Genomic DNA, 27081 nt, shown 5'->3' on the forward strand with positions numbered 1-27081 from the left:
TTTTTTATTCGTTGGTTGTGAAACTGCATGAGTTTTTTTGCTTGCAAGAAAATCTCAAGTCTATCTCCTAACCCCCCATCCAATTCCTAATTTTATGTCCTTTTTTCTGTAACATACTTCAGTATTATTTAAAGATTAATCAATCATTGTTATATAAAATTAAATATAGTGTATGAATTTTAAAATAGATAAAATATAGATTCATCGTCTCAAATTTCAAACTCTCAATTTTATTAAGTTTTTATTCTTATGGTGGTTTGGATATTAATAGGTGTTCTCGTACTAAACGAGGATCCTTCCAAAAAAAAGTATGAAAAATGACGAAGCTTGAAAAATAATCAAATACCCTTTGCAAGTCGAAATAAATAAGAACATTACTAAATCAATATAGCATTACGAAGTAAGGCTATACGTCAGAGAGAGACGACACCAAATAAATAATCGATATTGATAAAGGACAGCTCTACAAGGGTGTAACATTTGAAAGTTTTTATTTCTTTCTGTTTATCAATACTATAAATATCAGGAAGAGATGAAATTTTTACAAACGGTTCTTGTGCCTATATGGTTACTTGTATCACTAGTTCAACCAAGTTCTGGTTCAGCCATTGCTGATGCAAATGCCAACGCTGCAGACCAAATTAATATACAAAATGAGAAGATCAATGTCGACAAAGAAGCTCCACCTAATGGGATGGCGTGGGAAGAATGGCATATGTTACACGAACATCAGTTGGAAAAATATACCCCTGAACAATTTTTCTCTTTACATGATGTACAAAAGAAAGGGTTTCTAGATAAGCACGATATCCTAGCGCTGTATGGTTTAGATAGACGTGAGGTTATTGGCACTGGTGATGGTATGGGTCAACATGATCAAAGTGAAGAGATCGATGAACAATTGGGTGAACGTGTTGTAAGTTTTATTATGAGACTTTTAGATGTAAATGATGACAATAAAGTGTTGAAGAGTGAATACCTGGATTTTGCTAAAGCAGACCACAAATTCCCAGATTTAGGTGTTGGTGTGGGTCATCATTCTGATTTTGAACAAGAATATGAGATCCATCATTGGAACAAATTCCATAAAGACAATGATCCAGATGTCAAGAACGTCCATAAGGAAGATATTGAGCATGAATTGCTGCATCACGAACATGAAATCGAGCATGAAGAAAAAGAACAAAGAAGTTCTTCAAGGGCTACTGTGATTACTGATGATGAATTGGAATCCCGTATAGAACTTAAAAACATTCCACAAAGATTTAAGAATGGTCTCTTCTAAGTCAACCGAAGAAACCAGTTAAATCATTACAATATAAGACATATATACATATACATATACATATATATATATATGCGTAAAAGTATTCGTTATCATTAATTTGTTTATTAATCATGGTCTATTTATATATTGTCAATACAGAGATCACGCTCCGTACCATGTGATATGACAGTGTCAGATCATGTGACCACATCCGTACCAAAAGACTTCCATTAGCCCGGAGCAGCCCTTCACATGGCAAAAAATGGACTTTCCCGGGAAATCGGACCCCCCACAGCTACCATACCAGCCAATCAGCAACGAGAAATGACGTCTGTTCCTCCACTCTATCAACAATCAACTAACTTCTCTCACTTTTAACATACTACCGACAACTTCAACGAAACTCCGCTCAACGACTGAAATAGAGAGATATTCTCAACTTTGACCCCGTTAATGACGAAAGAACGACATTCGCTGGTATAGAGAAAAGAGGAGATGCGAATGGCTGTAAAGATGACTGAAGTTCATAGATTCTCAACAACGGGTGGGGAGTCATTGCTGAACAATGTCGATATTGCTAACACAGTTTCTAATGGGATTATTTCTTTGCGAAAGTCTGTTGGGGGAAAGAACACGGTAGAAACTGGTTAACTTCGAATAAAGTAATGACTTGTATTTATATATAAGTATATAAAGGAGAAGAAGTCACAAATAGGATACTTGGAATTTCTTTTCTTGTCTTGAAAACATTATATAGTTCTTCATTTAATATATCAGTTTATTGAATAGATTTGATTTTACATTAGTAATATCATAACATATTATCTAGCAAACAAAAAATTGAATAACGTTAAAAAATGGTGGCTCAAAAAATTAAGGTGGCTCAACCTATCGTAGAGATGGATGGTGATGAACAAACAAGAATCATTTGGCAATTAATTAGAGAAAAATTGATTTTACCATTCTTAGATGTCGATTTGAAGTATTACGATTTATCAATTCAATATCGTGATGAAACTAATGATCAAGTTACTGTTGATTCAGCAGAGGCAACATTGAAATATGGTGTTGCAGTTAAATGTGCTACTATCACACCAGATGAAGCTCGTGTTGAAGAGTTTAATTTAAAGAAAATGTGGAAATCTCCAAATGGTACCATTAGAAATATCCTTGGTGGTACAATCTTTAGAGAACCTATCATCATCCCAACTGTACCAAGATTGATTCCACAATGGGAAAAACCAATCATTATAGGTAGACATGGATTTGGTGATCAATATTGCGCTACTGATGTTGTTATCCCAGGTAATGGTAAATTAAAATTAGTATTTGAATCAGACGTTTCCCCAGATCAAAATATGGATTTACAAGTATACGATTATCCAAAGGATGGTGGTGTAGCAATGGTAATGTATAACACAAAGGAATCCATTGAAGGTTTCGCTCAAGCTTCATTCAAAATGGCTCTAAATAGAAAACTACCATTATATTCGACTACTAAAAATACTATATTGAAAAGATATGATGGGCAATTTAAGGATATCTTTGAATCCTTATATGAATCCACTTATAAACAGGAATTTGAAAAAGTAGGAATCTGGTACGAACACAGACTGATTGATGATATGGTCGCCCAGATGATTAAATCTAAAGGTGGGTTTATCATTGCTATGAAAAACTACGATGGTGATGTTCAATCAGATATTGTAGCACAAGGGTTTGGTTCCTTAGGGTTAATGACCTCAGTATTAATTTCACCTGATGGAAAGACTTTTGAAAGTGAAGCTGCCCACGGCACCGTCACTAGACATTACAGACAACATCAACAAGGGAAAGAAACATCTACAAACTCTATTGCATCTATTTTTGCATGGACTAGAGGTATCATTCAAAGAGGTAAAGTTGACGGAACTCCGCAAGTCATTGCATTCGGTGAAACTTTGGAAAAAGCTACCATCGATACTGTACAACTTGACGGAATTATGACTAAAGATTTGGCTTTAAATATGGGTAAGACCGACAGATCTGCTTATGTCACCACAGAAGAGTTTATTGAAGCTGTCTCTAAGAGATTACTAGCTGAAATGGCATAGATCATTCAAAAAGATAGTTTTCCTGTTTAAACATTTTTGCCTCTCATGAGATTGTTATTAATTATGTAGCTAATCTATATGTATATCATTATATTTAATATTCTAAATGACCCCATTAATTCTTTCTAAATCCTGTTGATTGACACACCTAAGAAAGTGTTCATTGATGTTTAAGTTTCCTCGTTTCAGTGAAGTTGGCACAAAATTAATTTTCGATGAGGTTACCCTCCTTTCTGTGAAAATTTTTTTTTGGCTTCTGGAAATTTTGAAAATTTTTCAGTTTGACAAAAATCCGTTTGCGATGGCCCAATTGAATCCCGCTCCCAATAATGCTCTAAGATGTAAGCTAACTTCATAGGAATTAGTTTATCATTGCAATTGTAAGTCTCAAGTATTCTTTTAATTGTATTTATCAGTAGGTCTACTGTTTTGTTCTTGAGTATTTCTTTAATTGTTAGTTTATAACAGTTTTTATCTCGAAGATCATTGTAATCTACCAAAGGTAAACCTCATAATATCAACACAAATCTTATCGATATGTCCCAGGATTACGTTATTAAGCCAGAAGATGCAGGTGCCTCTACCAACACTGCTGAATGGCCATTATTGCTAAAGAACTACGACAAGTTGCTGGTAAGAAGTGGACACTACACTCCAATTCCAGCTGGTTCTTCTCCTCTGAAGAGAGATCTAAAATCTTACATCTCTTCTGGTATTATTAATTTGGACAAACCATCCAACCCATCTTCCCACGAAGTTGTTGCTTGGATTAAGCGTATCCTACGTTGTGAAAAGACTGGTCATTCCGGTACTCTGGATCCAAAGGTTACTGGTTGTTTGATTGTTTGTATTGACAGAGCCACTAGATTGGTTAAATCCCAACAAGGTGCCGGTAAGGAGTATGTGTGTATTGTTAGATTGCACGACGCCTTAAAGGATGAAAAGGATTTAGGTCGTTCTCTAGAAAACTTAACTGGTGCTTTATTCCAAAGACCACCTTTAATTTCTGCTGTTAAACGTCAACTGCGTGTCCGTACCATCTATGATTCTAATTTGATCGAATTCGATAACAAGAGAAATCTAGGTGTTTTCTGGGCCTCTTGTGAAGCTGGTACCTATATGCGTACTTTGTGTGTTCATTTAGGTATGCTATTAGGTGTTGGTGGTCACATGCAAGAGCTACGTCGTGTTAGATCCGGTGCTCTATCTGAAAACCAAAACATGGTTACTTTACATGATGTTCTCGATGCCCAATGGGTTTACGACAACACCAGAGATGAATCTTATTTGAGAAAGATCATCAGTCCTCTAGAAACCTTGTTAGTCGGTTATAAGAGAATCGTAGTCAAGGACTCTGCCGTTAATGCCGTCTGTTACGGTGCTAAGTTGATGATGCCAGGTTTACTACGTTACGAAGAAGGTATCGAACTATACGACGAAGTTGTTTTAATCACCACCAAGGGTGAAGCTATTGCCGTTGCCCATGCTCAGATGTCTACTGTTGACTTGGCTACTTGTGACCATGGTGTTGTTGCTACCGTTAAGAGATGTATTATGGAAAGAGACCAATATCCAAGAAGATGGGGTCTAGGTCCAGTTGCTCAAAAGAAGAAGCAAATGAAGGCTGATGGTAAACTAGATAAGTTTGGTCGTGTTAATGAAAACACTCCAGAAGACTGGAAGAAGAGTTACGTTTCCTTAGAAAAGTCTGAAACTACTGATTCCACCTCTAAGCCAGCTACCACTGAAACACCTTTGATTAAAGAAGTTAAGAAGGATGAAGATGTAAAGGAAGAGAAGGAAGAAGAAGTTGCTGAAGTCAAGAAAGAAAAGAAGGACAAGAAGGAAAAGAAGGAAAAGAAGGAAAAGAAGGAAAAGAAGGAAAAGAAGGAAAAGAAGGAAAAGAAAGAAAAGAAGAGAAAGGCTGAAGATGACGAAGAATCTGACAAGAAGAAGAAGAAGTCCAAGAAATAAAGGAGCTCATCTGCATTACCCCATATATGACAAAATTTGCAATTCATTAAAACCCATTTGCATATATATATATATATTTCACACTGTATTTTATTTTATAAGTTTTCTTAATATCAATCAATATATCGTATCTCATTAAAAGCAAGGAATTGCAAAACGAAAATCTTTGAGGGAATGAATGAATGTGTATATTAAAAAATATGTATATAACGTATATAGAAACGTTGTTCAACTGTTATTGATTCTGAATTCTGCTAAGATAAAGTCACGAATTTCGTAGCTTCAAATGAATAATTTAATAGTTGGACAGTCACATTATTAAAAAATAGCCACAATAATAGATTCTCTGATGATTTCAAAGATATGTCACCAATTAAAGCGTTCGTAAATCTGATATAGCTATTGATTAATGTATTGGCCGAACATGTGGACTCTGAAACAAATTCTAAAAACTTGAGAAGTAATGTATTGAATGGATCTTCCATGATATGATTTTCATCTGACGAATATTCAATTCCAGATGGAGCCTCCTTGAATAATAATACAATGTTAGCCTGCAAAAAGTCCTTTATAGCTTTGCATACTTCATGATGTTTATCTGTGCTAACCATATCATATATATCTTCTAAGTTTATGGCCTCCCAATCACGATGCATATCACCTTTAAACGCTTGGAAACTGTTTAGAAATTTGAGGATGAACTTGTCTAACTTTAAAAGTTTTTTCATGAGCGACGTAAAATCTTTAGCGGTAGTTGTTTTAGAGTTTCGTAAAGTTGCAGGAAGTTCCATTGTTAAGTCTGAAATTTGCTTTGGATAAGTCTCAATAAAGCTCTCTAAAGATTTGACAGTGTCATTTGGCGTTTCGGTAGATTTCGTTTTGTCGAGAACCAAATTAGAAAGATATTTAGCTAATGATATATGTGTAATTCTATCACATTGAGCAATCCAGTTATTTAACTCTTCTGATATCAGTAGATTGTACATCTGGGGAGATACAGAACCAGTATGGAAAAAAAGTAAATTGGTAGAAAGAGAATCAAACCTTAAGAACTTTATATTGTCAAAGATCTTGTTGCAATAAATGTGGTACAGTGATTCTAAAGAAGATATCATATCTTGATCAATACTACTTGGTAATAACGACTTTGGAATTGGCGGTAAAGAAAGTTTGTATAACTTGGATAGGACAACCTCGTTTTGGAAGATATTCGGTAAAACGTTATGCAATGAAAGAGAAATATTATCAGAGGATTTTGAAGGTTCTGAATTTTCATTGATCTTTTTCGAGTTAGTTTTGGTTTTTTTCGTTGTTGAAACAGACACCTTGGAATCCTCAGAATTATCACTTTTACGTTTCTTAATGCTGACATTATTTGTGTTATTGGATTTTCTTGATAGGTTAGGATCAGGAACTTCCAATTTGATACCCATAGCTTCTGGTGAACTTGGCTTACTCACAGACGGACTCATATTGGCACTACTGCTATCTGCATCATCATCGAAATTCTCATTTCCGTCAGAATTGACCAGTTTTAAGCCGCAATAATGGTATTTGGACTGGCCTCTCATACCTAATCGTCTGGTTGTTAATCCTGGGAAAACAGTTCGGATTAGTTTCCCAAGAGACGCTTGAGATAATGGTTTTAGGTTATATTGAGCACATGATGATGCATATTGGGCAAATATTCTCCCCCTTGGCACATAACTGTCATGATGGGATTCACAGTTTTTCATTAACCATAGCAATGCATATACCTGTCTTTCTCTCTCCTTCTTTTGTTCTAAAACTTGGATTGATGCTTTGGACTGTATGGCTGGGTTTATATGTAGGACATCTAACTCAGCTTCCTTCACAATAGAGGCATAATCTTCAATAGGTTTGTCCAAATATTTTTCTGCAATTGATTTAGCCACCAGTTCTTGTGTATTCCTTCTCGATGCTAACAAATTATTGTTGATTTTCGACTTTGTAGTCGGTTTGAATGCAAAAGTCGTTGACGTGGTAGCACTGGTTGTTGTTGATGTATTGGTGCTATTTCTAGATGTTTCGTGAGAAGATGTAGTGTTCGTTACATTCGTTGATTCATTATATGTATATGGAGGGGTTTCATTGGTTAGGTGCTGAGCCGTTGTAAATGGAATATTTCTGATGTGTCCTTGGGATTCACTCTTCTTCTCATCTGCTTTCATGAAATTTTGATTAGTATTTCTACCTTGTTGTAATGCATTTTGAATAGGAAATATTCTTGAAGATTGGGGTGAGTCACCTATAAATGGTGCCGATTGAAAATTCGATAACGTTGAAGGGCCTCTACTTATAGTATTAAGTTGTTTGTAGAACGGAGTGTCATGACCTTCTTTCAAAAGAACGTTACTAAAAGTGTTATCATTTGACGTACTTCTGTCGTAAGATGGTAATGTTGGGATGGAAATATTAGATTGTTGAGATATACTTCTACCTTGAGGTGGTGATGTATTTGGTTTTGGCAGGCTTGGTAACATAGGCCTGTTATTTGTGTCACCTGTGTAAAATGAATTGAAATTCTGCCCCTGTGGTATTATATTAAAACTCTTGTCTTTATTCGTTGAAGAACCATTTATAGTGTCATTTTCTCCGGCTCCTCCTTCTTTAGCTCGCAAACTATTGTTGTTGGAAGAATGGATCAAATTATAGATCGAAGAAGTTGTACGTTGGTATCCTGGAATGTTATTCACATTTAGGTCGTTGCCATTGGATGAATCATGTGCCATTTTGTCTAAATCGATTACTAGATTAGACAATAACAGAGATTTTGAGTTCCTTGAAGATTCGGAAAATTGAAAGAAATGTCCTTTCAGATTGTATGCATAAACCTTAAAGAGGAACAAGGAATCACAAAGTAATTATATTTAGGATATATAAATAGTGTTCACTCTAATGTAATCTCAGTACAGTTTTTTTGGTAGTAAGTAACCTCTTCAAAGAGTGATACGTGATTATTAATGTCTTGGAAATAGATCTAATGGGTATCGACACCAACAATCCCAAAGTTGTCGTTGCAGTTCTTGTTGGAAAAAAAAAGTGTAGCTGATGATCAGCTATTTTCAATGGATGGTATAATTGCACCTTATTGCTAATAAGAAAACTTGGTTCAATACGACGAAAAGAGGGATCTTTTCTAACTAAACAATAACAAAAATAAGTGTATTAAGTAAATACTTTAAAATATTGATGATGCATTTACTCTTCTCCTAATTTAAATTTTGAAGTAATAAGAGAGGGAAATGTACGAAAGACGCCTAACCTCATTACATCAAATTTCTCTATGGTAACGATTATTAATGTTAGAGCTGGATCACACATATTAAAAGTGTACAACATGGTCGCGCATAGCAACAGTAACACCAATTTATTCGTTTCTGTAGTTTCCGAGGAAAAATTGTAAGCAGTTTGAAGAACTTTCTTTAAGAAAGAAGCGTAGTAAAACCGTTTCACCCGTGGAAGTTCTAAATTAGTCTGTATAATTGAAAGGGGCGAAAAAAGGAGTGAAAAAAGAAGAAAAAAATTTTCGGCCCCAAAATTCAAACTGGAGTTTTTCAATGGATAGTACATATAAAATGTTTATCGGTAGAGTGATGAAATCGCCTAAGTGGCCAAAAATTCTTTAAATCCACGTGACGGTTGAACTTTAAAGTTGTCAATGACGGATGACAGCTAATAATAATGGTGAATACTTGAGGATACATTTGGAAATTTTTCTTCCAGTTAGATAGTAGTGTCAGTTATAGATAAATTGATTTTTTGTTACTTGTTAATTTATAGTTCAGAGGTTCCATATCAGAGGATTGAGGTGATATCATAAAGGAAATAATGTTATACAGCTCAGTTTGCAATTTGGCCATATTCGTTAATAACAAAGCTCTTAGAGCGTTGTGATTGTTACCATTTTAATGATGGAAGTAGTTATATATCTGAATGAAAAACATATTCTTAGTCGTAATTTAATTTCAATGACTTCTTTTCCTTTTTTATAAAAAAAATGTATTAAATTCGATGGATATCTCAGCCAGTATCTATTTTATCACAGAGAGCAAATATAATAATAGTACTAGCTGGTCATTACTGTATACCATAATATTATTTTCTGTGATATGTTATTTTAGCCTTTCTATTTTTATTCGCACTAACATAAACTGATACATATTTCTGACTTAGATACAAACAAATAGTATTCATATTGAAAGACAGTAAATACAGTAAATTAGATAATAAATAATGGAGAATATTACCATAAACTTCTATCTTAAACAAGGATTCCAAGTTTTTAATCGTTTCTTGTTCAAAACACACATCAGTAATTTCCCTTACAATTTTCTTTGTATTATAAACATATCAAAGCAAAAACCTGTTGTAACGTAGTTCAGCACACTTAACGTCGTTCGAACTATTGAGCATATTGTAATTTCAATTATACCTTTATTTATTTCTCTAATGAATGTTATTAAATTAGTTCCAAAAATAAATAGCCGCTGACCAGGCTAACCAATTATCTTAAGTTGAAAGTCGCCTCCGTTTCGTGAAAAGTTACAAGGCCCAAAAAGTTACCCCGTCGGATTAAAAAATTTTCTTTTAAAAAAACTGAAAAATTTCTTACTGTGATGCGATGAGATGAGCATCAAGCTAAGTTTAGTAGGGCTATTATTATTACACGTTGAAATCACCCATTTAAAAGAGAAGATGTTGATTTGTTCATATATATGTACATATATATATATATTTGGGAATAGTTTATTGTCTTGATAGAGCAGCAACAACCAGAACATAGTCCATACCGATGTCAACTAATGAACCAGCTGCCAAATTGAACTCTACTCCGGAGATTCTTCTACGTAAGAGAAGAAATGCTGATAGAACCAGATTAGAAAAACAAGAATTAGCTAGACAAAAGAATGAAGACAGAAAGAAGACCAAGCAAAAAAATAAGAAGAGATTCATCAGAGCTGAAACTCTTGTGTCCAAGACTCTAGCTACAGAGAGAGAGAAGGAAAGAATAAAAAGAATATCCAAGTTGGAATTGAACAAAACCAAGAAATTAAATGGTGCTGATGCAGACACCATTCATTTACCATCTGAAAAAGATTTTATTTTGAAGATCACAGAGAAACATTCCAAAGAAGAAGCTAATGAGTTGGAAGAAGGTATTGATGCCGATGATGAAGAAGACAACATTATCAAGGAAAAGATTGTTTACAACGGTGAACCAACTCTGTTATTCGTCATTAGAGTAAGAGGGCCAACTGCTGTTAATATTCCAGCTAAAGCCTTCAAGATCTTAACTTTATTAAGATTGACTGAAGTAAACACTGGTGTCTTTGTTAAGCTAACAAAGAGTGTATACCCACTTTTGAAACTAGTTGCTCCATATATTGTCATTGGTCAACCTTCTTTGTCATCTATCCGTTCTATTGTTCAAAAGAGAAGTAAGATCATGTACAAGAGACCAGAAGAAGATCAAGAGAAAGAAATTCAACTAAATGATAACAACATCATTGAAGAACAACTCGGAGAAACTGGTATCATCTGTATGGAAGATATAATTCATGAGATTAATGCCATGGGTGAGTCCTTCCAAGATGTTACTTTCTTCTTATTGCCATTCAAGTTGAACAGAGAAGTATCTGGTTTCAATTCTCTAAACAGATTAAAGAGAATCAGACAGCAGGAACAAGAAGCTAAGTACCGTCACCACTCTAACTCAGCCGTTGCTCCAATAGTACAAGTGGATATCAACGAATTGATTTCAAAGTTAAATTAGTTGTTAGAGTCAATATCAGGTACATATTTCTATCTCTGCACCACACTCATATATAAAAGTCATTATATCAAATACTGTATATTATTCATAATAGAAATAAAGAAAAAGAAATTAACATGATCCTGGTTTAAAAACAACCAATTTTGTATTAACTGGCATTCGGTGGCATCGTCATCAATTATCTCAAGGTTGGTGCGATGTGAATTTCCTTAGTTTTATTTAAAATCTCTCCGTAAAATATACCTCTCTGAGCATTCAAGTTAAATTATCAAATTCAGGAAATTAGCTGTTATGACACATTCGACTAATAATACTTTGTAAGTATTTTAATTAGTGTCACATGCAGAGCCTTTGAATTAAGATCATTGAGTGACGCTATCGTGGATCATCTTATCATGTCTGGTGCTTCTAATTTCTATCAGAAGCGAACGCCGTCAACGGATATTTCCAACTCCTGTAACCACCATCCCCGGTACCGGACAGCGGTGAAGCTCGCTGCGAACCAAAAAATAGAAATTCTAAGGACCTCTCCCAGATGTTGACTACTACAAGACTACGCACGCTCATTAATAGTAAGGGGGGAGGAACGGTTGGAGGCAGATGGTAAAACTACAGACCACATTTCTATTTAGCTCTCTCTCAAAATGAAACTAAGAGGATATTCATGCAATTCTTTCTTTGAACAAAAACTAAGAGATGTTGCAAATTGGTGACTTCGCTCAAAATTTCGTGACTCAATAGGTAAATATTGTATTCTTTCAATAGATTATCAAATTTATATAAAGAACGAATGGTTTGACCTTTTCTATTTTATTCTTTATTTTTCATTATATGGAGTTATGTCTTCTTACTCCCTTTATGTATTTCAATTGATTATATAATTCTTCGTATAGTTCTTACTGGAGAATTCTAAGTAAAACAACAATAATAATACTTATAATATAATGTCTACTGTTACTAAAACCATTGTAGTCCTACCAGGTGATCATGTCGGTACTGAAATTACCGATGAAGCTATCAAGGTCCTAAACTCTATCAGTGAGGCTCGTCCAAATATTAAATTTGAATTCCAACATCATTTAATCGGTGGTGCTGCCATTGATGCTACAGGTGTTCCATTACCTGATGAATCATTGGAAGCCTCTAAGAAAGCTGATGCTGTCTTATTAGGTGCAGTTGGTGGTCCAAAATGGGGTACTGGTGCCGTTAGACCAGAACAAGGTTTATTAAAGATACGTAAAGAATTGGGACTATACGCCAATTTAAGACCATGTAACTTCGCCTCTGAATCTCTTTTAGAGCTATCACCATTGAAACCTGAGTACGCTAGAGGTACTGACTTCTGTGTTGTTAGAGAATTGGTTGGTGGTATCTATTTCGGTAAGAGAAAAGAAGACGACGGTGATGGTGTCGCTTGGGATAGTGAACAATACAGTGTGCCAGAAGTTCAAAGAATCACTAGAATGGCTGCCTTCATGGCCCTACAACATAACCCACCTCTGCCAATTTGGTCTTTAGATAAAGCAAACGTTCTAGCGTCTTCTAGACTATGGAGAAAAACTGTCGAAGAAACCATTAAGAATGAATTCCCAACTTTAACTGTGCAACATCAATTGATCGATTCTGCTGCAATGATCTTAATCAAGAACCCAACTAAGTTAAATGGTCTTGTCATCACCAGTAATATGTTTGGTGATATTATCTCTGACGAAGCCTCTGTCATTCCAGGGTCCTTAGGTTTACTACCATCTGCATCCCTTGCATCTCTACCAGACACAAACAAGGCATTCGGTTTATATGAACCATGTCATGGTTCTGCTCCAGATTTACCAAAGGGTAAAGTCAACCCAATTGCTACTATCTTATCTGTCGCTATGATGCTAAAACTTTCTCTAGATATGGTTGAAGAAGGTGTCGCCGTTGAAAAAGCTGTAAAGAAAGTTTTGGATAGTGGTGTCAGAACTGGTGATTTACGTGGTACCAACTCTACTTCTGAAGTTGGTGATGCTGTTGCCGCTGCTGTAAAAGAATTCTTATAGATATATCAAAATTAAATTAAATTAAATAAGTGAAATGACCCTTTAAAAAAATATAATTCATGAATATAAAAACGAACAGTTTTATGCAATTGTATGTTGTTGATGATGTTTTTGATTATTGAAATAATTATTTACAATTTTAAGTGAATTAAATACGATTTTTATTGTTTTGGAGAACTAAATTAAACAGTAGAACTTTCCAATATATATATATACTTTTTTTTCTCTTTTCGGTTTTTTAGTTTTAATGGCCTGACCATTCGATAGAATCCAGATCAATACCTTCTTGGACCATTTCCCATAGTGGAGACAATTCTCTTAAAAACTTTACTCTCTCAGAGATGGCCTTGATAACGTAATCAACTTCTTCCTCAGTAGAAAATCTACCGATACCAAATCTAATAGAAGAATGGGCCATGGCATCATCCTTACCTAAAGCATGCAAAACGTAAGATGGTTCTAAAGATGCAGATGTACATGCAGAACCAGAAGACAATGCAATGTCTCTTAAAGCCATTAGTAATGACTCACCTTCAACATAAGCAAATGAGACATTAATACAACCAGGGTAACGATGTAATGCAGAACCATTTAAGTTTGTATGGTCATTAGCCAATAAACCATCGACTAATTTCTTTGATAATCTTTCAATATGTTTTTTATCGTTTTCGTATTCTTGTTTCATAATTCTTGCAGCTTCACCGAAACCTGCTACATTTGGTGGTGCTAATGTACCAGATCTTAAACCTCTCTCTTGACCACCACCTGAGAATAGTGGTTCTAGTCTTACTCTTGGTCTTCTTCTAACATATAAGGCACCAATACCCTTTGGACCATAGATCTTATGACTAGAGATCGATAGAAGATCGATATTCATTTCATTCACATCAATTGGAATCTTACCATATGCTTGAGCTGCGTCGGTATGGAAGTATACTTTATGTTTCTTACAAATAGCACCAATTTCCTTCAAGGGTTGAATGACACCAATTTCATTGTTGACAGCCATCACTGATACTAAACAAGTATCAGGTCTGATTGCATCTTCCAATACCTTCAAATCTACTAGACCATTTGCATCGACATTTAAAAACGTGACCTCGAAGCCTTCATTCATCATTGCTCTAGCGGCCTCTATAACACATTTATGTTCGGTCTTTGTGGTAATGATATGTTTCTTAGTCTTACTGTAAAATCTAGCAACACCTTTAACAACCATATTATTAGATTCTGTAGCACCGGAAGTAAAAATGATTTCCTTTGAATTAGCGTTAATTACATCTGCAACATATTCCCTTGCAGCCTCAACAGCTTTATTAGTCTCCCAACCATAAGAATGTGTGTTAGAATGTGGATTACCATATAACCCTGTGTAATATTTCAACATTGTATCCAGGACACGAGGGTCTGTTGGTGTCGTTGCTTGCATATCTAGATATATAGGTCTAGTACCATATCCTGTATTTTCTCTATAAGCATGGTTCAAAGCGGTAGTGCCGGAACTAATACCATCTTCTGTACTCATAATAGAGTTGCTGGATGTACGAATATTCGATTGTTCCTTGTTAGCAGCCTGAACGTCTGTATGTGTCTCGATAGAGAGACCTTCATCAGATCCTAATGTCTTCGCAACACCTGCGGCTGAAGCTGCATATTGTCTTGTCAAAGACGTACGCAAGCTTGAACCTAAAGCATTTCTTGAAAAGGTAGCAGTAGAACTGGCGATTCTGGGTAGCCTATTATTACTCCTCACAAAAGCTAATCTCAACATTATTTTTTAAAACAAATTATGCTAATTTTGAGTATATTGTGTTTCTTATCCTTCGATATACAGATCCTAATATTATTTATTATATTCAGATCTTAAACACCTAAAATACTAAACAAAACAAAATAATAAAAAGTCTTACTTTGTTAGGTACAAATGAATTTAAGAACAACACTAAGAGATATATTAAAAAAATGTAAAACCTATAAATATATACTTTTTATCTTCCAAATTTTGAGATGACCAATCCTTATGATTTGTAAGCTTCCCACATTATATCAAAGTTCTGAAAGGATGTCCCTACTTTGATATTGAGTCAATATCAGCAAATGGCAGCTGAAATTTCAGCGATAGAGCAAATCTGCACTAAAGAAAATGCGGCGGACAAAAAAAAAGGGTGCGGGCACGTCAATGTCACGTGCAAGTGTCATGTTGCACGGCTGGAAATACCGGTTTGTGTACAAAGAGAGTAAAGTAATTCATCCTATGGGTGGATGGATGGGTAATTGATTAAGCTCTGCTGGTGATAATGTAATGTTTACCTACCCTACGTCTTCTGGCGTATTTCATGATGAAGGAGTCGATCTTTAAGTGTTTCACATTGAGTTCTTCAATGAACGGCTCGATATCCCGGAGATCCCAGGAGGATTGCAACTTGAATAATGTCTTGAATCGGTCCTTGGGATCCATTGACAAAGTGTTACGTGCAAAATATTGGATTTGTTTTTCTTGTGGTTGATAATAATGACCTCTCAGCATAGTCATGTCTATATCGCAAGGAAAGAAAGGGGGGAATTGAGACCTCCATTGTAACATAAACTCATCGATTGGTAAAGCACTCTTATTAACATATTTTTTAAGTGATTGAATACCATACCATTTAGCAATAGCCGAATTGTTCAATTCCCATGTAGGTTCCTGGGACGTTATATCAGTCTGTCTACCGAATTTGTTCAAGACAGTTTCGACAACTTCTACGGTGTACGGGTTGAATCCGCTGTCCATGTCTTTATTTACAGCCTCGTATGAACTTTTCAACTTCAATTCGTTAAGTTTCATAGATTCTGCCAACACACTCATTAGTGTGACATGTAATGCTTTGCTTATAAATTGTGAGCTCAGGAGACAAACTTGCCCCTCTATCGTGGAACCACCTAGACTATGCCATTGTGCTAGAGCTTCTCCCTTTGAACATGGAGACTTTTTTAACAAGTCCTCAAAGATAAGCCCCTGTTGATGCTTCGGAGGTGAGAAATCCTTTTCACCGTCGTATATTGGTACAAAATCGAGATGTAGACGCCCCTCTGTATCTATCGTCTCGTATTCATAAGTTGTTCTTGCAAACCCAATGTAGTCAGTAATTGGTGGAGGCAAACCAAACAATGACGATGGATCAATCACCATAGAATTATCTACAACGCCTTCATGCATGATCATGGACATATTGGAATGGTCCTTCTGTCTCACAAGCCACGTCTTGTCCTCAGAGCATAACACTACATGAGATTTTTCATTATCTAGAGATTTGAATCGTAATCCTCTACACGTATCTTTGTCCTTAAGAACATGCATTAGATCATCATTCAATTCGATCAGTTTATAACTTATGTTACTATTTTCTTGTTTCAGTTTAGAATACAGGTTTATTGACATTTGTAGAGTGTGCTTTATCAAATTTTATTGTGTAAGTGCACTATAAGTATATTCTAACCAAAATATTGAGCGATAATAGAGGCCCGTCTATAATATAATATAAGTTGACGACTGTTCGAAGCAATATACGTAGTTTAGAGATCGTTTATTTTATAGCTCATCGACTTCGTTCACGCATCGACACGTTAGCAATGGTTCCTTTGTATTACACGTCCTCCAAAATATTGTTTCGAGACCTACAACGAGGTGAAAAAATTCGTTACCTGTTCAGGAAATTTGCAAAACAAACAAACAAAGGACTTTTTTCAGACAAACAGAGCAACGATGCGAATGGCAGGATTTTACTTCTTGATCTGATTAATGGATGTCATGTAGACAGTTGAGATTACTAACAGTAAGGCAAAGAGGAACTCTATATTTTAACTTACCAGTTCATTATATATATTTTACATGTAGAAATATTGATTGCTACTTCTATAAATTGACGTTGTACAATAACATACAAGGTTAAACAATTTTTTTCTATTTTTTAAAATTGAGAATACTACATAAAGCTCACCAATAAATCTTCATTTTATAATAAAACTACATCAGGAGCATTATAAATATGGTTTTACAGGAAGAAGGAGCCAATGAATTTTCATCTTTATACTCCCATGAATCTAATCTCGACAAAAATATAGATAATTTGGTGGAAAATAATGAAGTAGATGATCCAACTACTATCGAGCCTAAATCACAACCTCTTAATAAAAAAATTATATTGTTTAATAATTATCTTAATGATACAGATTCTAACGGCACGAAGAACTGGAAGAATATTAAGATATATTGGACTCAAAAGGTCTTTGATGAATCTAATATATTGACAAGCCGTGACGATATTTTATGGGGTACGCTTATCATATGTATACACCACAATAAAACAACTGATACATATAACTGTTTGATATTTGATGACTTTGGTTTGACCACAATAGAGTCAGTTGATACTACTACGGAATCTCCCTATTATCCTGCGATTGAGAATCTAAATTCTAAAGACAAAGATTCAGAAATAAAAAGATGTATTGCAGTTGTTATGTTGCAACGATACTCAGAATTAACTGTTAAACAAAAGAATCAACTAAAATCGATGTACAATGAAGAATCTCTTTCAGATTATGATAATGTGCATGCTGGTCAATTGGCTAGTAGTTTCACCGAGTTTAAATCTATATCGCCCTCTCTATTAGGTCAGAGAGTCATTTCTAAAGGTTTACTTGATCAGCACAATGTTAAATCAACTTTATTAGATGTAATTTATCAAAGCAAAGAGTCTACTATTGAACTGAATAATAGGCTTGTTTTCCACCTTGGTGAACAGTTGGAGCAATTATTTAATCCGATTACTGAGTATTCACCAGAACAAACAGAATATGGATATAAAGCACCTGAGAGTGATACTCCAACAGAGGAGGATAGTCCATTAATTAAAGCTATTTGTAATGAATTGTTAGAAGTACAATCCAATTTCACATTTAATTTGGTAGAATTTTTACAAAAATTCTTAATAACATTAAGAGTACAGGTTTTGAATAGCGATATTGAAGGTTTATCCACTGTCAAATTGAACCGTTTGTTCCCACCAACCATTGATGAGGTCACAAGAATTAACTGCATTTTCCTAGATTCTTTGAAATCAGCCACCCCATATGGATCATTCGAAGTACTAAAGGCTTGTAATTTAACGATACCATACTTTTATAAAGCTTATACGAGACACGAAGCAGCTACTAAGAATTTTAGTAAAGACATAAAACTTTTTATGAGAAATTTTGGGGATATTATGCCAAATAATGATATATATACGGAAATGAAGCTAGAAACAATAATAAAAGGCCCTCAAGAAAAATTACTAAAACTAAAATTAATACTTGATAGATTATACAAAAAAAAAGAATGGTCTAAAGAGAATCTAAAGGCTGCAGGAAAATATTATAATAATATCATTGATATTATTAATTCGTTTGGTCATTTAGATGCTCCTATGAGTTCATATAATACAAGGGTATTCACTCCGTCAGGGAAAATCTTGACTGAATTGGCCAAGGGGTGGCCTGTAGAACTGCAGTATAAATGGCTGAAGAGACGTATCGTTGGCGTATTTGACATTGTTGGAGCGTGTGAGCCGTCTAAAAGAAAATTGTTGGTTATTTTCAGTGATTATATTGTTTTCCTCAATATTCTTGATTACCAAAAATATTATACTTCCGATAAATCTAATAAAAAACCTCTGATTTCAGATATTTTAATGAATTCCTTAATTAATGAACTTCCATTACCTCCAAAAATTCCAAAGTTAGAAGTTGAAAAATACTGTTATATTAATGAGATTCATACTTCAGTGACGAATAACAACATTATTAGATTCGATGCAATTGGCGCAAAAGAGAAAGGACCTTTCTCTGTGATATGTAAGCTCGCATCTAAAACAAATAATGCCACATATATTGCAGACTTGATAACCAAAGCAAAAATTCTAGAGAAGGATACTGCTTTCCACTTGTTTAAATCGTCCAGTGAAGAATCTATTCTCTATTTTACAGCACATGAGCTGGAAGCTTATAACAGCGAAAGAATAAAATCTAAATTTGGGTTATTCTTAAACATGGATGTTTCTAAAGAACAATTGATTGCGAATAACCTTCATTCGGCTGTTTTTGCCAAGTTCTCCAATCTTAGTGAATCAAACAAAGTTCATCTGGATCTGATCAGCATAAATGATAATGAAAAACGACAAACAAGAATAATTCCCGCAGAAAAAATGGTTTCAACCCTCATTTCCTTGTTGGCAGTCGAAGTACCTATCTGTTATTCATCAATTTTTTCAAAGGAAGCCTTAAACCTAATTAATGTTAACGGCGTTGTAACAACCCAACTTTTGGAGAGTGACGAAGTAGATCAACCTTTAAGTGCGGAAGTAACATCTCCAAATTTATCCCTTGAAATAAACGAAGAAACTAAAAAATCATATGGTACAATAACAACATTCAGAAGTGATGTAAGTGATTTGGTGGATGTTACTGATAATAAAAATGATGGTAGCACTTCCGAACAGAGAGTTAAGAATGGTAAATCTGATCAGAAAAGGAAAGAAGAGATAAGAAAAAAGGATAATCTCAAAACAGATAAGAAGAGAACAAACAGAAATGATAAGGCCCAAACCAGGAAGTCGAAGATGGTACCCAAAAAAAATGTAATAGAGAAGAAACCAAAAGAAAAAAGAAAAAACAAGGGCTTTTTTGGAGCAGTCAAGAGTATATTCTCTAGTAGTAATAAAAAGGAAAAGAAACAAATAGGAAAGCCTGTTATTATAAATCAAACAAGTTCAAAAAAGAACTTGGATGTGAAGCCACGTCCTAAATCGAAATTAAAACCTATAGATCCTGCTGAAGAAGAATTAATAGTTTCTGATAGGCAACCAGAAATACCAAAAGAAAAGACCAAGAATGTAGAAGCATTATCAAAAAATGATAATATTCGGATAAGTTCTGTTGTCCATAATGCAAACTTTACAGAGACGTTATCAGATAAACAAGAAGTGGATAAGAATGAAGAAATAGAAAATAGTATTCCGAAAGTTTCCCCTGCTTTTAGAATTACAGAGAAAAAGAAAGAACTACCACAAATTCCGATTAATATCGAAAAACATAAAACTTCGGATATTAGTGAACAACCACTCGAGTACCAAACAAATGGTGCAGAGGAAGGTGACGATACAGATATCAAGTTGGCTAACCCAATTATGCATCAGAGTCAATTATTTGAAGATGACTTGTTCGGAGATTTTGTTTCTGAAAAACCTAAGGAGAACGGGGAACAAGAAGTGTTAATGAAGTTACACGAGAACATAGACAACTTAACTAATGATCATAAAACTATCAATATGGAAACTTTAACACCAAATGATGAGATACATGTTCCAACTGAATCAGTAGACTATAAATCTGAAAATTTGAGTTCTAGCGATGTCAAGTTGGAACCGAATGATGAAATAAATAATGGATTATTGGTAGAATTAGATAAACCTAAGTTGAAGAAAAAGGCACCAATATTCCCAGAGATAGCTAAAATTATTCCACCTAGGTCAAATATTAAGTTTAAAAAATCACCTTCATTCGTAGAATTGTTCAGAGACATGAGAATCGTCCTAGATGACAGTGATGCCAAGTACAACTGGAAAAGACTATCCACCGAGGTCTCCTTGAATGAGAAGTACCTTGTGAACAATGATGGTGCTAGCCATGGCAACATTGCAACAAATAATGGACTAAACACTATTGCTGAGAAATCATATAATATTCCAGCTCCAAGTTCTCCCTTAATAAAACTCGGCAATGCCGAAAATAGATCACCCAGTAGGCCATCACCACAGAAAAGTGCAGGGTCACCTTTCAGAGCTTTGGCACACAAGAAACTTTCAGACTTAACCGTGGGCGATGTTGAAAACTTCGATTCACCTCCTATTAATGATAGCTTATTTACAGCACAAAATCACGAAGAGTATATACAACAAAATATACTGTCAAAAGTTGGTAATAGCACACCTTTAGGCTCTCCAACAAAACCTGGTGCATTATTTAAGGTGATTAACAAATCTCCAACGAAGTTTGTCACTAAACATTCTAAGAACGATACTCATAACTTTTCCAATAATCTTCAAGAAAATAGAAAAGTTATCCAACTTAAAACGATGGATTCAGGAATTCAACTGAAAACCCAAAAATATGTTAACGATAGTTTGATTGGTGATGATAAGAACGCGGTATCAGACTTCTCTTTTGCTTCTAACTTTAATGTTGATAATAATAGACGTTGGGTTCAGTTGAATGTTAACTCCAAAGAAGACCTTCTAGATGAGACTTTCTATACACCTCTAGAAGAAGCGTCGGAATCGTTTTCAGATCCAATCTTTGGAAAGGCTCCTATTATATTAAATCCGACTAAAAAAATTGCAGTGGCTAATAACCTAATGGATAGATCAATTACAAAGAATAATATACCCATCAAAAAAAAAAAAATTGAACACAAAGACAAGGACAAGGACAAGGATGAAATTTTGGATGATCTAGAGTTTAGTTCATTCGATATCACGTTCAACACAACAAACACAACCAATGATGTATATTCTACTATCCCAAAGGAATCAAATGTTGGTAAAAATATTCTATTTGGGCTAAATTCAGATAATATTCCAAAAATGGATCCCCCAATTGTTTACAGGTATTCTAAGGAGTTATCTTACAATACTAATGAGAATAGTCAAACTCTAACTCAGAATTTCAATAAGTCAAGTACTGAGTTGAAAGCCAGTGACTATGATAATGATGATGAACCCTTTTGGATATCGCCAAGTAAAGTAGATTTTACAACAATAAGCAAGTACACCAGTAAACAACCTACCAACAAGACTACATTAAATCCGATCAAATACAACACAGAAGAGGTTACCACTTTAAACCCCCAAGGCAAATCTATAACTAATAAAGAAGATCCAAATATTATTCACGATATGTCATTTGCATTTTTGGGTAGTCTTGTTGATATTGATGGAACTGAGGATGGTTCTGATACGACATCAAATTTTATGAATGACAAGCCAACACGGTTGCAATTTAACTAAGGTCAAACATTTTCAAAATCCAAACATAGACATTTAAAACTAATTAGAATATTCAAATATATACGTATATATGTATGTATAAATTGACGTATTTAATTTATTAATATTATTAAAATAATTCTTACTAATTCGAGTTTATCTATATGAACTAAAATAAATATAAACATGGGAGCCAAATTCTTTTGACTGATAAATATATATATTGCATTTATTTTACTATTTTTATATATTATTGTAAAGAAATTTAATTTGTACGTTGTGCGAATGAGACAGATAAGTCTTGACCACCATAGTTATAATTATTTAGTTTACTGACACATAGGTCTGCGGAACTAATGTCTTCATAATCAACCACAGCAGTACCAGTTGGTGCCCCGTTGGAATCATATGTCAATTCAGCATGGTGCACTCTACCAAGACTTTCAAATAATTCATACAGGTCATTAACCGAGGTTGAAAGTGGTAGGCCTGTACAGTAAACTAAACTGTTCCTTTCACCATTTCCTACGACACCCTCAGAGAATGTAGATGGAGCAGGTTCTACAGGTAATATATTTTCATTCATATTCTCCGGTGGAACTTGTTCATCATATATTAATCTGTCATTTGGTTCGTGGTAAGATTCACGACGTGGTTCTCTAAATTGACGGTTCGAACGCCCTTCTCTTACTTCAAGTATTCTACCTTGTAAATTATAACCGTTGAAAGTATCAATTGCTCTAAACATTTCTTCTTCTGTTGCGTAAAAAACATTACCGAAACCCTTGGAGTACCCATTGTAATCCAATTCGATATCTGCTCTTTGAACGTTACCACACTCTCTGAACAAATCCTTCAGATCTTGCCATGAGAAGGAATATGGCAAATTAATGATGAACACTTCGAAAGAAGGTGAACGTTGTTGTGGTTGTTGACGTGGAGGTGGAGGTGCAAAACCATAGTCTTGGTTACCGTAGTATGGATCATAGTTATTACTACCTTCGTATGCATCATTAGGTTGAATTCTTTCATGAATGCTTAAAGGTTCAGCGCGTTTATTTGGAGGAGGCTGATCCTGTTTGATAAACAAATCACGACCCATGAAGTTAACATTATTGAATCTATTAATTGCTTCGTCTACGGCAGCTGTATTTGTGAATTCTACAGTACCCATACCTTTATGGCGTCCCCTTCTTCGAATAATTTCAGTGCTAACAATTTCACCTACTGGTTGAAAGAAATCTCTCAGGTCATCTTCAGTACAATCAAATGATAAATTACCTATAAAAATACTGTTATCATAGATTCTCTCTGGCATCATTTCACGCCTAGCTGGCATATCCCTGAAGGAGTCACGACTTGGACCATATTCAAAACCGCCACGACTGCCACGGCCACCACGGCCACTACGGCCACCAAAGTCTCTTCTACCACCTCTTCTTGCACGTCTTGGTCTACCACCAAAACTTCCTTGCGCATCACTATAGTCAAAACTCATACGACGACGAGAAGGAGATCTGGATCTGCTACGCTGGTTAGCAGCATTATTGTAGTCTCCTAATGCTTGGTCCATATTTTAATAATAATAAAAGAAAAGATTGTCTTTTATTGTTTATAGGTAATAATTTTCGTCGAAAGTCTCTAGGCCCTTATTTTATTCTAGACAACAGAAATGACTTCCTCTTCCTTCTAGGTATACTTCAATAGTTATATATTTAGAATCGGAACAATAACAAAAGAAACGATGTTAATGTTTTAATACTCAGACAACATAATAGTACTTGCATCAAACCTTGAAAGGTTGCTGAACGTTTCTGTCAAGTTCTCGTGTTACCTACTATGGGTGCGAGACGTGTCTCTCCCCCATCCAAAAGTTTCATTATCAAACAAAACAAAACGAAGCGAAAAATTTTGGCTTCGTCAGCGCCGGGGAGGGAGGGACAACACTGCTCGTACAGAGTGATCTTTCATGAGTTTCTACTAAGATCAGATTGAAAGTTATAAATGATGTACTTTCCAACCATTTCACTTCTTTGCAGGCGTTGCAGATGCCATTGGGAACGGTAATACTAGTCTTCTTGGTACCTCTGTTTCTTTGTTTACTTCTTCTTCACCTTCAAATCTTAGTCTGCAAGTGCCATCTCTTTTGTTTCCGATGACTTCAGCAGGATAGAACGTTGTTGTCTCTGGATATCTTGCAAGTACCTTGGTTCCCGCAAGGTAATTGAGTGTCTTGGATCTTATGCTTGCACTTTTCAATGTTGGAATCAAAATCAACTCTTTCCAACTGCATTTAAATACTTTGCCAGTGTTTCCAAGTTCGTCAGGTTCGGGATCACGTACCTCGTACCTGATCCTATCGGGAAAAACCTTGATAACCTCACATTGGAACCATTCACCATCACCACCTTTACGTGGTTTATATGCAACTTCTGATCCAATAACGATAGGATCCAGAGAATTGTATTCGCTAACCCAGTATTGTCTACCTTCAATGGATCCATCGGCTCCAGTAACAGAGCTCGATATTGGCACTTCTGATTTGGATTTAGAAGTCACAATTGCGGCTGTTGACGAGACGGCAACACCTGCCTTTACATCAGTATTAGATTTACTATCCTTGCTTTCCTGGATATCCTCATTTTCTTTGTTTTCCTCTAGTTCTTTCTGTTCATCTAATATCTTTGTAAGATTATTTTGAATGGATTCTAATAATTCATTACCTTTATTGATATTCTGAAGGTGACTTTGGAATTCCAACAGATAATTTGGTAATTGATCATCAGATAAAGAATCAAAATTCATACGTTTAGCCATTGTGTCGTCATCAAATTGTGTTACTTCATTCGCATTATACATGTCCTGCAACGAAGACACTACCATCCGCCAGTAATTCTCTACCATTATTCCTAACTGTCTGGTCCTGTAGTTATTAATACGTAGTCTGTCAATAAGTATATTCCTAAAGAATAATATCAAGTTGTATATCTTTTTATTGTTCTTCTTATCTTCCCCTTTTTACCTTCAGTTGTTGATTTTATATCCTCTTCTCTCACTTAATGGATAGTCAATGAATATCACCAAAATACACGAAATTTTCAATTTTTGTCTTTTCGCTTTGCGATTTCTCTAAGCATGGAAGTGATGGGTGACACACTATTAAATTGGGTAATAAACATTAGAGACAGTTAATAACATCAGGCAGTATATCAGGAATTAGTCGCTGGTGGAGAGTATTTCCATGACTTTGATTTTTATAATAGTGGGGGTGTCAGTGGGCTTAGGTTTTTGTGGTATAGCATTCTTTTTGGTGCTGTCTGGGGGAGCAAAATCTGCAATAAGTTGTTTAGATTGTGACATTCCAAATTATAGAAGAAATTTGTGGAGTCGTTTACAGGAGTTAATAAAGTTGTATGTCTCGTAGATGAGATCAATACTTTTGACGATATTCTTTTCTGTAAATAAATATAAAGTACTAGTAATTATTTATGTAATTTATATGTAAATGATAATATTTGGAATTTTCAAAAAGGGAACAAATCGTTAATACTTGTAAACAAAAAATCAAAAGTGATAAACTTCAAACCTTTGTTATCATGAGAAATGTCTCAATGCATCAAGTATCGAGAAAGACCTAGAGAGTGTAGATGCACCAACAACTGTACAAATATAACAAAACTTATCATTTTCACAAATTGTAATCTTCGTGTTTAGCGGAAACAGTCATGGTAGAATTAGGTCTTAAGTTATTCAGAGTTATTGGTGTTACGGTAACAGGATTGGTTGTAGCTTGATTGTGAATTGTTAAAGCAAAGCAAATATTATATATTATTCTTATCTATTTATTGTATGTGATTTTATTATTATTATTATTATACATTTTTTAGAACGAATAAAATCTAACTTAGAATGTAAGTTCAGAATTTTCTGTCTTTATATACTAATTATTTTCTCGACATTCTGTTTCTCTTATTATTTAAACAATTATTACCTAAACGAATATTGATGGTAAAATTGAATATTATGCTAAATATGTAGCGGCAGCACTAAAAGGGCTAACATTAGCTTAACCTATCTGAAGGTGAAGGTAGCTAATATAAGTAGAATTTAGAGTGTGCTGCACTACCGTATATATAATAACACATGATATATACTGCATAATGTAGTATTTGTTCCCCCTACATTGGGTTTATTGGAGCTACATAGTCCAACGTTACTATGAACAAAAGATGAGCAGTTTAACAACAGCAACTCCGTTTAACACTAATCGTATCTTCTCGATTTCAAACTTACGTTTACAATAGTAATTAATATAACTGTTCTATTATATTTTTGTAGGTTGTACTTGACAGTCTTAACTATTCTAAAATAGTAATAATTAGAGGGCGTGTGGTCTAGTGGTATGATTCTCGCTTTGGGTTTTAAACTTGAATATGTGAGAGGCCCTGGGTTCAATTCCCAGTATGCCCCCTTTCTTTTTTTGCTATTTTTATATGTCACGTGACGTTTGAACCGGAAACCCTATAAAAGTTAGAATTTAGAACTCATCGAGATTGCATGAACATAGAACTATTTACCTTTCATTGAAGTTTTATTTTACTAAAATTCATTTAAAATATTTTAGTAATTATTTTCAGGAGTGATTACAATACCTAACCTATTATACCATGTATCAGTTAGCGATTAAAGATCAATGTGAAAATTTTCCAAAAGAGACTTATGAGATTCAGCCTGTAACACTAGTCAATATATTCGCAATGGGAAACTTGCTAAAACAATAGTTAATTTTTCAATATCTTTTATATCTTAGAAACTAATATATATATATGTATTTACGTTCATTTTT

General features: G+C 34.6%; 11 protein-coding genes and 1 non-coding gene across 12 annotated transcripts; 7 read left to right on the forward strand and 5 right to left on the reverse strand.

The window, feature by feature from the left end:
- Positions 1-532: 532 nt before the first annotated feature.
- SSP120 (Ssp120p) lies at positions 533-1285 on the forward strand (the record flags this gene model as incomplete). Its single annotated transcript, XM_041552454.1, has 1 exon — positions 533-1285. The coding sequence occupies one exon, from the start codon at positions 533-535 to the stop codon at positions 1283-1285; it is 753 nt and encodes a 250-aa protein (XP_041408388.1).
- Positions 1286-2124: 839 nt separating this feature from the next.
- Positions 2125-3360, forward strand: IDP2 (isocitrate dehydrogenase (NADP(+)) IDP2; the record flags this gene model as incomplete). Its single annotated transcript, XM_041552455.1, has 1 exon — positions 2125-3360. One exon carries the CDS (start codon positions 2125-2127, stop codon positions 3358-3360), a length of 1236 nt encoding a protein of 411 aa, XP_041408389.1.
- Positions 3361-3897: 537 nt separating this feature from the next.
- On the forward strand, positions 3898-5334 carry CBF5 (pseudouridine synthase CBF5; the record flags this gene model as incomplete). The annotated part of the gene is made up of 1 exon (XM_041552456.1): positions 3898-5334. One exon carries the CDS (start codon positions 3898-3900, stop codon positions 5332-5334), a length of 1437 nt encoding a protein of 478 aa, XP_041408390.1.
- A 254-nt stretch (positions 5335-5588) lies between these two features.
- Positions 5589-8087, reverse strand: RFX1 (Rfx1p; the record flags this gene model as incomplete). Its single annotated transcript, XM_041552457.1, has 1 exon — positions 5589-8087. The coding sequence occupies one exon, from the start codon at positions 8085-8087 to the stop codon at positions 5589-5591; it is 2499 nt and encodes an 832-aa protein (XP_041408391.1).
- Positions 8088-10150: 2063 nt separating this feature from the next.
- RLP7 (Rlp7p) lies at positions 10151-11131 on the forward strand (the record flags this gene model as incomplete). Its single annotated transcript, XM_041552458.1, has 1 exon — positions 10151-11131. The coding sequence occupies one exon, from the start codon at positions 10151-10153 to the stop codon at positions 11129-11131; it is 981 nt and encodes a 326-aa protein (XP_041408392.1).
- Positions 11132-12075: 944 nt separating this feature from the next.
- On the forward strand, positions 12076-13170 carry LEU2 (3-isopropylmalate dehydrogenase; the record flags this gene model as incomplete). The annotated part of the gene is made up of 1 exon (XM_041552459.1): positions 12076-13170. The coding sequence occupies one exon, from the start codon at positions 12076-12078 to the stop codon at positions 13168-13170; it is 1095 nt and encodes a 364-aa protein (XP_041408393.1).
- A 244-nt stretch (positions 13171-13414) lies between these two features.
- NFS1 (cysteine desulfurase) lies at positions 13415-14941 on the reverse strand (the record flags this gene model as incomplete). The annotated part of the gene is made up of 1 exon (XM_041552460.1): positions 13415-14941. One exon carries the CDS (start codon positions 14939-14941, stop codon positions 13415-13417), a length of 1527 nt encoding a protein of 508 aa, XP_041408394.1.
- A 507-nt stretch (positions 14942-15448) lies between these two features.
- Positions 15449-16591, reverse strand: DCC1 (Dcc1p; the record flags this gene model as incomplete). Its single annotated transcript, XM_041552461.1, has 1 exon — positions 15449-16591. The coding sequence occupies one exon, from the start codon at positions 16589-16591 to the stop codon at positions 15449-15451; it is 1143 nt and encodes a 380-aa protein (XP_041408395.1).
- Positions 16592-17198: 607 nt separating this feature from the next.
- Positions 17199-22256, forward strand: BUD3 (Bud3p; the record flags this gene model as incomplete). Its single annotated transcript, XM_041552462.1, has 1 exon — positions 17199-22256. The coding sequence occupies one exon, from the start codon at positions 17199-17201 to the stop codon at positions 22254-22256; it is 5058 nt and encodes a 1685-aa protein (XP_041408396.1).
- Positions 22257-22500: 244 nt separating this feature from the next.
- On the reverse strand, positions 22501-23808 carry GBP2 (single-stranded telomeric DNA-binding/mRNA-binding protein; the record flags this gene model as incomplete). Its single annotated transcript, XM_041552463.1, has 1 exon — positions 22501-23808. One exon carries the CDS (start codon positions 23806-23808, stop codon positions 22501-22503), a length of 1308 nt encoding a protein of 435 aa, XP_041408397.1.
- A 452-nt stretch (positions 23809-24260) lies between these two features.
- SGF29 (Sgf29p) lies at positions 24261-25139 on the reverse strand (the record flags this gene model as incomplete). Its single annotated transcript, XM_041552464.1, has 1 exon — positions 24261-25139. The coding sequence occupies one exon, from the start codon at positions 25137-25139 to the stop codon at positions 24261-24263; it is 879 nt and encodes a 292-aa protein (XP_041408398.1).
- A 1479-nt stretch (positions 25140-26618) lies between these two features.
- Positions 26619-26705, forward strand: KABA2_10S01804. The gene is given in 2 exon segments: positions 26619-26655; positions 26669-26705. It is a non-coding gene; the product is annotated as a tRNA-Pro (tRNA).
- The last annotated feature ends 376 nt before the right edge of the window (positions 26706-27081 follow it).

The sequence above is a fragment of the Maudiozyma barnettii genome, assembly GCF_903064755.1.
Source record: "Maudiozyma barnettii strain CLIB 1767 genome assembly, contig: KABA2_10, whole genome shotgun sequence".
NCBI lineage: Eukaryota > Fungi > Ascomycota > Saccharomycetes > Saccharomycetales > Saccharomycetaceae > Maudiozyma > Maudiozyma barnettii.